The 10,930-nt window shown below is 44.4% G+C and overlaps 1 protein-coding gene across 2 annotated transcripts; it reads right to left on the reverse strand.

The window, feature by feature from the left end:
* Positions 1-33: 33 nt before the first annotated feature.
* zbtb40 (zinc finger and BTB domain containing 40) lies at positions 34-10,729 on the reverse strand. Of its 2 annotated transcripts, none has more exons than XM_014131887.2 (13): positions 10,590-10,729; positions 9,725-9,887; positions 9,040-9,554; positions 8,796-8,911; positions 7,780-7,981; positions 7,170-7,568; positions 6,759-6,965; positions 6,411-6,575; positions 5,968-6,182; positions 4,963-5,122; positions 4,713-4,763; positions 1,050-1,270; positions 34-326 (listed from the first exon to the last, which is right to left on the reverse strand). In XM_014131887.2, exons 2-13 carry the CDS (start codon positions 9,871-9,873, stop codon positions 141-143), a joined length of 2,586 nt encoding a protein of 861 aa, XP_013987362.2. In that variant the 5' UTR covers positions 9,874-9,887; positions 10,590-10,729; the 3' UTR covers positions 34-140. The 2 variants fall into 2 exon arrangements, with proteins under 2 accessions (XP_013987362.2, XP_013987363.2); XM_014131888.2 differs by having other exon boundaries at positions 10,563-10,707.
* Positions 10,730-10,930: the final 201 nt, after the last annotated feature.

Here is a 10,930-nt window from a genome sequence, read left to right on the forward strand (position 1 = left end):
TATTTACAAATCAAACAAGATACAAAACCAGTGTCCCTTGGTATAGCATAAGTTAGTTTTATTCATTCCAAGCTGCCCACTGATGCTAGGACAGTTCATACTTCACCAGGAAGTAGAGACCAGTGGTCGGAGGTTAGGGGTCACTGGCCCTCCCCACAGATGAAAGTGACGGTTCCGTTCAACAAATCCTCCATGCTGACCGCCATCACCTCTGTGCTGGAGTGACCGTCCTCTGCGTCTCCCAGGGCAACATACACCTGCTGGGATTGGTCCACAGAGATCACTTGTCCCGCCACTCCAGCGGGGTCCTCCTCGGTCTCAATCACCTGATAGGAGGAATGACATGTCAATCCCATTTCACTCACTTGCCATAGTTACTAACATAGATATACTGTATGAGATAAGAGACTAAATACAGGAGAGCCTAGAGCCCAAAACCACCCGTCATCCCAACCCCTACTCCCTTTTTGAGATTGAATAGGTGTAAGCAATATGGCTCAGTTGGTAGAGCATGGTGTTTGCAACGCCAGGGTTGTGGGTTCGATTCCCAAGGGGGACCAGTACAGAGAAAACATTTCATGAAATGTATGCATTCACTACTGTAAGTCGCTCTGGATAAGAGCGTCTGCTAAATGACTAAAATGTAAAATGTACACTAAGGGCTCTATTCAATTACGCGTTACAGATAACGCAATGGAAATGTAAAGGACATTCCCGATTGAGCCGACATATGCAGTGTTTACCGTGAATGCAGTCTCTGCTTAAGCAGGAACATAGCCTTTGAATTTCAATCACGCGCGATGCAGATTGATTGGGAGACCCATAACACGGCGCACAATTGTCCCAGCGTCGTCCAGGTTTGGCCGGGTTAGGCCGTCATTGTAAATAAGAATTTGCTCTTAACTGACTTGCCTGGTTAAATAAAGGTTAAATAAAAAAATAAAAAAAAATCAGAGGGCAAGATGGAGCCATTACACATATCCACTAACTGTAGGGAAGCAATTGGATAAGGGGTAGGGTGTAGGGGTTGACTTAGGACGCAGCCTTACCGTCTGAGAGGTGGAGGCCTGCTCCTGCTCCTCTATTGTACCTATGTGGCAGGAAAGGAAGTGCTCCTGGAGCTGAAGCTGGGAGGGGCAGACCAGCGGGCAGAGAGAACAGCCGAACGCTGCCCCCTCTTGGCTGAAATGCTCAGTGCTGGCATGCGCCTGCATCTCAGCCTCGCTGGGGAACAGGCCAGGACAGTACAGGCACTTCACCACTGACGAGTCTGAGTATGGGAAAATACAGGAGATCAATACACATGTACGCAGAGCAGACACAGACAGAAATAATGTATTGTTATATACAGTACCAGTCAAAAGTTTGGACACTCATTCAATATATATTATATATATATATATTATTTTACTATTTTCTACATTGTAGAATAATAGTGAAGACATCAAAACTATGAACTAACATATGGAATCCTCTAGTAACCAAAAAAGTGTTAAATCAAAACACATTTTAGATTCTTCAAAATAGCCACCCTTTGCCTTGATGACAGCTTTGCATACTCTTGACATTCTCTCAACCAGCTTAATGAGGTAGTCACATGGAATGCTTTTCCAACAGTCTTGAAGGAGTTTCCACATTTGCTGAGCACTTGTTGGTCCTTCACTATGCGGTCTAACTTGAGGTCGGGTGATTTTGGAGGCCAGGTGCAGCATTCCATCACTCTCCTTCTTGGTCAAATAGGTCTTACACAGCCTGGAGGTGTGTATTGGGTCATTGTCCTGTTGAAAAACGAATTATAGTCCCACAGATGGGATGGCGTATCGCTGCAGAATGCTGTGGTAGCCATGCTGGTTAAGTGTGCCTTGAATTCAAAATAAATCACTGACAGTGTCACCAGCAATGCACCCCCACACCATCACACCTCCTCCTCCATGCTTCACGTGGGAACCCCATGTAGATCATCCATTCACCTACTCGGCGTCTCACAAAGACACAGCGGTTGGAACCAAAAATCTCAAATTTGGACTCATCAGACCAAAAGACAGATTTCCACCGGTCTAATGTCCATTGCTCGTGTTTCTTGGCCCAAGCAAGTCTCTTCTTTCTTATTGGTGTCCTTTAGTAGTGGATTCTTTGCAGCAATTTGACCCTGAAGGCCTGATTCACGCAGTCTCCTCTGAACAGTTGATGTTGAATTGAATTTATTTTGGGCAACAGCTAATACAACAAAATGCACAATGTGGACCCAGAGGATATCACTTGAAAGTATTAATTAAAATGCTTGTTCCCAAAGTGGTCCTCGATGGTAAAAACACTAACACATGTAATGATTAAAAGACAAGACAAAATTACAAACAACCATGAATACATTAATTTATATTGACAACCTAAAAAGTGGCACTATTCTCTGTACTTCTCCCTAAACTTAAAAATCAACAATATTCATTTCACATTAAAACAATCTATTAATTGCACATCATACCGATCATTCAAATAATACACCTGACCAGCAGTAGGGGGCACAAGGGGCAGTGGAGTGGTTTCTCTTACTTAGACAACCTTGTCCAAATGAAAACCTTTGCCTGTTTTTAAAGCTATTTTTACTTTTAATTTGCTTGATCTCCAAGGGAAGGCTATTCCATAGACAAATGACTGCATGGAAAAATGTGCTCCTCGCAGTACTGTTTACTCTTGGAATTTTACAAGACAACGCTAACTCTGGTATTGTGACCGTGTTGGTTATAGACCATATCAATGTGGTTTTTCATGTAACCTGGGGCATGATCATTTAAGATGTCAAACATATGATAAAGTTTAAGTTGGTCCACTCTGGACTCCAAAGGCAACAAGCCCACCGCCCAGAACTCCTGTACCCCTATGTGGGTCCTAGGGGGGACATTCAGCATATACCTGCTAACATTATTTTGCATGACCTGCATTCTCTTTTTCAGTTTTTTTGATAGCCCACTATACCAAGCAGAGCAGGCATAATCAAAATGACACTGAATCAAGGTTGAGACAAGCAGTTTCTTAACTTAAATGTTAAAATATCTAGTGTTACGATATAAAAATGTCAATTTGTTTGCCATTTTAGAAATAATTTTAGTAGCAATAAGGTCTCCAGAAAGGGATTGATCTAGGGACACCAAGATAAGATACTTGTTATAGATTCAATCTCCTTGACTGGACAGTTTACCGTTATCTTGTCAGCCCTAAGCAATCAACGTTTTGTTCCAAACAAAATCGATTCAGTTTTTCCCAAATATAGTGACAATTTGTTGTCAGACAACCAATCTCTAACAAAATGCAATTCCTTCCTTAGGGTCTCCTCTATGTAACCTATATCCTTCCCTGACACCAGTATGGCTGAATCATCAGCATAAAGCAAGAGTTTGCACTTTACTGTATCTGGCACATCATTAACGTATATAAGAAATAAGAGAGGCCCTAAAATAGATCCCTGCGGTACTCCACAGGATATTTCTTTGACCTCTGACAGAACATCACCAACATTACATATGAGTTCTGTTGGTCAGATAAGACCTAAACCAATTCACTGCTACATAATTTAGACCCATGCATTTCAGTTTCATCAGGAGAATATCATGGTCCACAGTGTCAAAAGCTTTCTGCAAGTCTAACATGACCATACCTGTATAGTCCCCCTTCTCACTTTTCTGCTTAATGTGGTCAAAAAGGTGGATAAGGCAAGTATCAGTGGAATGAGCTGTTCTAAAGCCAGATTGTAGTTCATAAAGAAGTTTGTGAAGGTATCCAATAAAGAAGGTATCCCTCAAGTTGATTAAAAACAAAATATCTCAACAATGTTGGATAAGGTGCTGAGGATTGACACAGGCCTGTAGTTTCCTAGATTTGTTTTACAGCTCTTCTTGTGGAGTGGAAACACCTGGGGCTTGGGAAATAAACCACTACTAATAGAAAGGTTTACAATATGCGTTAGCATTTTAGCAGTGACACAAGTACTATCCTGAATCTTGCAGGAAGGTTATCCGGCCCAGTTGCATTGATTTTGCTCATTATTAAGCATAGTAGATTGGAAAGGTAACTTTGGGTCTTTCTTTCCTGTGGCGGTCCTCACGAGAGCCAGTTTCATCATAGTGCTTGATGGTTTTGTGACTGCACTTGAAGAAACTTTCAAAGTTCTTGAAATTTTCCGCATTGACTGACCTTCATGTCTTAAAAGTAATGATGGACTGTCGTTTCTCTTTGCTTATCTGAGCTGGTCTTGCCATAATACGGACTTGGTCTCTTACGAAATAGAGCTATCTTCTGTATACTAAACCTACCTTGTCACAACACAAATGACTGGCTCAAACGCATTAAGCAGGAAAGAAATTCCACAAATTAACAAGGCACACCTGTTAATTCAAATGCATTCCAGGTGACTACCTCATGAAGCTGGTTGAGAGAGTGCCAAGAGTGTGCAAAGCTGTCATCAAGGCAAAGGATGGCTACTTTGAAGAATCTCAAATATAAAATATATTTTGATTTGTTTGATACTGTTTTGGTTACTACATGATTCTATACGTGTTATTTCATAGTTTTGATGACTTCACTATTATTCTACAATGTAGAAAATAGTACAAATAAAGAAAAACCCTGGAATGAGTAGGTGTGTCCAAACTTTTGACTGGTACTGTACATTAGGAGTGCTATGGTATATAGAAATATAACATTATCGCAGCTCTTACCTGATTGCAGGTCCGGATTCCCCACCAGCAGCCCGTCAGAATCAAACATGCCTTTAGGAGACACAAAATAAAAATATATTATTTAAAATGAAAACAAGAACAGTATATTCCTTACAACAGGGATGCACAACACTAATCTGAGAATATCAAAAATTAAGACATTTTGCGATTACGGCAAACCAAGCAAAAGAGGGGGGGAACAGGCCTGGAAGCCAGGGCATTTTTTGGGTCTCTCCCTGGCCATCCTCACCTGTGTGCACTGTCTTCTGGTGCTTAGCCAGGCTACTGGCACTGTGGAGGAACTTGCAGCACACGCTGCACTGCAGCAGAGACTTGAGCTGCCGGTGGGTCTGACCTGCAAACACTTCCGGGTGGTTGGTACGGTTATGATACCACAGCCCCGACATTTGCTGTGGACGGAGAGATATGGTAAGTAATATACACTGAGTGTACAAAACATTAACAACTTCCTAACATTGAGTTGCGCCCCCCCCACACTTTGGTCCTCAGAACAGCCTCAATTCTTCGGGGCATGGACTCTACAAGATGTCAAAAGCGTTCCACAGGGATGCTGGCCCATGTTGACTCCAATGCTTCCCACAGTTATGTCAAGTTGGCTGGATGTCCTTTGGGTGGTGGACCATTCTTGATACACGCGGGAAACTGTTGAGTGTGAAAAACCCAGCAGCGTTGCAGTTCTTGATGCAAACCGGTGCACCTATTACCATTCCCCGTTCAAAGGCACTTAAATCTTTTGTCTTGCCCATTCACCCTTTGAATGGCAGACATACACAATCCATGTCTCAATGCTTAAAAATCCTTCTTTAACCTGTCTCCTCCCCTACATCTACACTGATTGAAGTGGATTTAACAAGTGACATCAATAAGGGAACATGGCTTTCACCTGGTCAGTCTGTCATGGAAAGAGCAGGTGTTCCTAATGTCTTGTACACTCAGTGAATAATATAATACGCGCCACTTAGCAAATGCTTTTATCTAAAGCGACTTACAGCGTGCATATATTTTACACATGGGTGGTTCTGGGAATCGAACCCACTATCCTGGCGTTGCAAGCGCCATGCTCCACCAACTCATCCTTCGATAGTAAAGGATGAATATAAAGGTGTTTACGCTATAGGCCTATTAGTCTTTCAGAGCTATCAAGTTCAAAGAAATGTTTAATCCCATTATCATAGACCAGAAACTCCCTTCAAGCCAAGAATAGCAGTTTTACAGGGATACTCTTCTCTCTCACCTGGTAGGACTTCTGGCAGAGCTTGCAGCTGAATGGTTTGCCCCCAGCGTGGACGGCTATGTGTTTCTCCAGCAGGGTGGGGTTGGTGAACATCTTGTTGCACTCAGGACACCGGTGGTACTCCTTAGGGTGACACTCCTGGATGTGCTTCCTGTGGTCCTCCAGTGTGGAGAAACTGAGACGACACTTCTGACAGTCATGAGGCTCAGAGATGTCTGGAGAGGGGCGGAGGAGTGGAGGAAAAGAAAAGAGAGAGAGAGAGAGAGGGAGGGAGAGGGGCGGAGGAGTGGAGGAAAAGAAAAGAGAGAGAGAGGGAGGGAGAGCGAGAAGGGTGAAAGCGAGGTTGAGAGATTTCTAAAATGTCCTCGGTGTCGTGTCTATTCACTTTGAAATATATATATTTATTTTTTTAGGGCCATAATAAACAGGAGTATCATACTCACTGTGAGACGTCTGTAGGTGAGCAGAGAGCCCGTTGGCCTGGCTGAAGCCTTTGCCACACTCCCTGCATACGTAGGGCTTGTCTCCGGTGTGTGTGCGCACGTGACGCGTCAGCTCAATGGACTGGGCAAACAGAGCCTCGCAGTACTGACATGAATACATTTTACCTAAAAACAAACCACACAAACACATGTGTATTGTTTTTTTGGGGGAGAATTGGTATTGTTTTGTGAATCCTGAGATGTGAGATCTGTTACAGCTCTTCAATCTGGTGCTAGTGTGTGACCTTCAGTGTGTGTGTGTGTGTGTGTGTGTGTGTGTGTGTGTGTGTGTGTGTGTGTGTGTCCTACCCTCGGAGTGTTTCTTCTTGGTGTGGTAGGCCAGAGCGGCAGCCACACTAAAGCTCATGTCACAGTTTTTGCAGTGGTAAGGCTTCTCTCCAGTGTGCAGTCGCATGTGGTTCTTCAGAGACGAGTTGGCTCCAAACTTGGCCCCGCACTCCTCACACGCAAACGGCTTCTCCTCAAAGTGCTCTGTGCGCTTGTGGTACAGCATACCTGTCGCAATACGAACACAGTCAATGAAACTGGAGACACATAACACACCAGGTGCTCCTGCAGAATGGTTAAGACCTGGTAGGCCTGCTATACATTAGTACTGGGTAAGATAGTGAGTTCCTTCCCTTTCAATGCAAAGTATTTTGCCACGCAGAACCTCTACACTAGCACAATCCGTTCCCAGCCCTGATCGGGCAAACTCACCTGAGGGGTGAGCGAAGGTCCTGCCACACATATCACAGGACACCTGCGGCCGTTTCTTCTTGGCGGCTTTGGACTCTGGGTGGGCCTTGTTGCGGTGGAGCTGTAGTGCCCGCGATGTGGGCAGCTCCTCTGGGCACTCAGGGCACTGCAGCCTAGCTTCCTTGGACATGGTGCAGCGCTTGGTGTGGGCCACCATACGACACTTAAAACCAAAGGCCTTACTGCACCAGCGACACAAGTACGGACGAGAGGGGGAGGAGCGCTTAGCCCTGGATCTAGTCTTCCTCTCCCCTTCTCCTTCTTTCTCACCGTCCTCTTCTTCTTCCTCCCCTTCGGCGCTGTCTGCGACTGCAGTAGTGGGCGACTGGGGCTGCTCCTCCGGCTCTTCAGCCTCGGAGCCTGGGGATCGATGCAACAAATCATTGAGTAGGCTAATTGATTTACCATTTGATAATGAATCGGTTGCCTGATAAGTAAAGTCCAAAACAACAGAAGAGCGATGGATGGATCCCACTCACACACTGTAGTCAACTCAATTGTTGTTGTGTTGCCAAACATGTTGGGTAAAGCTTGAAACCATGCTGTTGTCCTTGTTTCCCCTACTCTGTACCTGTAGCTCCCTGGCTGGTGTCCTCTCCTTGCTGAGTGTGCTCATGCAGCTGGGTTGCCAGATTGGGGTGAAACTCCTTGAGCAGGCCCATCAGGGTGAGTAGTGTCTGGGCTGAGAGACTCCTCTGCTCCTTCACTCTGCTCTGGAGCCTCTGAAACACAGCAGGACCCCCCGGATCCCCCTCACTGCAGGACAGTATCACCTGAGATAGGTAAGGGTCAATACATGAGAGAATAATTCTGTAAATGTCGTAGAGGAAGACTTGTTCACCATTTTAAGGAATGGAGTGTTGCATTGAATTGTGCATTCTGTCATAGCAGAGACCACCCACTGGGCACAAACTGGTTGCAACGTAGTTTGTCCACGTATTGTGCCGTGGAATCTACGTGGAAAATACATTGGATATGAAAATAGTCATCAACATAAACAGTTATTTTAAAGGTTAGATTTCAACCACAGGATTATGTACCCATGGTAACCAAATTTCAACATAGACCAACCTTGTAAAAAATATGTTGAATTTGTACCTTTAAACCAACGTCAGATCTTCAACGTTATATCCACTATCAGAAGAAAAAAAACAGGCTGGGCAGCACCTCCTACTGGAGTTTTGATTTTTCTACTGCTACTCTTTGGTCTCCCATCCAGGGTTTTAACAAAGCCCTGCTGGTGATAACACATTAATCTGTTGTATAAATAAACTCAATACCTGACATTGTATTCTCATTTAAACTTTGCTGTGCTTTTAAACAGTTGAAAGCACAGTGATAGACATTTGGGTGACAACTAAACCAAAAATTGGACATTATTTTTCCATTGGAATTTGGTTGTGCTTTTAGATGGTTGAAAGCATAATGATAACACACTGGAAATTCAACTGACTTTTGGCTGTCTTTTTGAGTGTGTGAATATAGTTGTAATTTCATTAATCAACCTCTCGACCAAATATTACCCAATTATCCACATTGAAATGATGTAGTGCGCCCAGTGGGCACTGTCTCCATCCAAAGTCTCACCTGTCTCTCCTCTGTGGAGATGCCGTCCCAGGTCTGCAGTGCTCTGAGCCACTGCCGCACATCCACCACCTCTGTATCTATCTTGACTCCTCCCTGGGACAGGGGGTCCACGTCAGCTGCAACCAGGAAATACAATCTTAGTTGACATGTCACCTGACTCACAGAAGCATCATAACAGAATTGATACAAATAAATCAGTAACAAAACGGAACACCGCAATGATCCCATTTGAATTGAAACCCACCTGTGGTCTCTGGAAGTTGAAGGCGAGCTCTTTTAGATGGTGGCCCATCCTTCTCTTTCCTCTCCTCTTTCACTGGCTCGCTCCGTGTGGCTGCTGTGGTCACTTCACTCTCCAAACTTGCCTCTTCCACCTTTCCCTTCCCCTGGGCTCCAGAGGGGCCAATCTTCATACCACCCTCTCCCATGCTTGGGACAGCTGTCTCTGGGGAAGCTGTGTGCTCGGCCTCCTGGCTCTGGAGCTGTGGTTGGGTGGTGGCGGGTGGTGGGGTAGGTGAGGCTGGTTGTGTAGTGTGTGTGGTGGTAGTCGACTGATTCATCAGGTTGGTGAGGATGTTCTTGCAGCCCACAGCTACGTCAAACATCTGCAGGCTGTCTGCGGCAGCAATGATGCGGGTGAAGTTGTGTTTCCCTGGGGGAAGCTTTCCGGTGTACACCATGTCCAGCAGGCAGGAGAACTCCTGGGACGACACCACAGCCGTGTCGATGGAGATGCTGTCTGAGCCCTCCAGCAGAGACCTGAGACAGAACAGATGGAAGTTGTGGGTGCATTTAGGATACACATTGTTTATAAATTACAATGTGCATACTGTAGGCAAGGAACCTTTCATAATTGAGGACAGTGCCATTTAATTGGACAGTATAAGCGACAAAGCTGCTTGATTGAAATGAATGATTAATTGATCAACCTAAAGAGCAGACTGGAGGCTGCCAGCACCAGTTTGTGGGCGTGATGGGGTGTGTCCCCCACCAGAATAGAGCAGTCACAGAACTGACTCTCCTTCCTCAGGGCGCGGAGCTGCTGCATCAGCTGCCTGCTGTAGTTGGGCAGCTCCATCACAATCAGTCTACCTGCACAGGTATGGGGAATGAGGAAACATGGTGATGGCGACCGGCAATCTTGGTTACATTTTAGTCATTTAGAGATTTAGAGTGGTGAAATATATTTTTTACCCATGTTTTATGAAACAACCACACAGCATGATTATTGCAAATAAAGCCTTAAGAAATAACCTTCACGCTGTACTGGTCATCACACTGGTGTGTGTGTGTGTGTGTGTGGCAGGGAGGGACGCGGAGAGTCTGTTCTTGTTTTTGAATCCATGTTGTAGAAGGCACATGGAATTATGCATCAAATCATCAGCTCCAGTGGCATTTATTTGATGTGTAGAGGAAAACACTAAGCAGTGTTGTGATGTAATCATCAATAAAAATGATGTACGCTATGTTATGCAACAAGGGAGATGGCAAATGACCTTGCTAGCTGGATAGCCTATCACTTCTAATAGGTAACGTAACTAAATAAAGTTACCTACTCGTTCAGAGTAATCTGATGTGAAAATATTGCAGAAACACAGAAAAGTAGCTAACTAACATTAGCTCACCAACATTTGTTTTTTACTCTGATGTAGACCATGCTACAACCTGAACCTATCCCTGCTAGCATCAAAAGCTAGCTTTGAGGACAGTGGAATTAGGTCACGAAATGTCGAATAGAAACGATAAGCAACTACTAAACAAACTGACCAGAAAACAACTCCTCGTTCTCTTTACCTTGACTGTTATTCAAATAATCCGGCTCTTTATTTAAACTCCATCGATGAACAAACTAAACAGCGCAATAAAGCTTCGGTATTTTGAAATGGCGATTGCTCGCAAGTATGTATAGAGAAAATAGGAGACAGGAATCCCATTGGGCAATGAATGGAACGTATAATGCGTCACACAGCAGACTATCGACCAATCGAGTTCACGTTGTCATGCTGCGTCACGCAATCCTGTCTCCAAGTCAGGGTATGAGTCGAGAAACCTGCCAATTTTCCTCGAAAGTATGTAATGTCACGATTACAAAGCTTTACGATATTACAGAGATAAGTTAATTTTATCACATATTG

Source organism: Salmo salar, chromosome ssa12, assembly GCF_905237065.1.
Source record: "Salmo salar chromosome ssa12, Ssal_v3.1, whole genome shotgun sequence".
Classification (NCBI taxonomy): domain Eukaryota; kingdom Metazoa; phylum Chordata; class Actinopteri; order Salmoniformes; family Salmonidae; genus Salmo; species Salmo salar.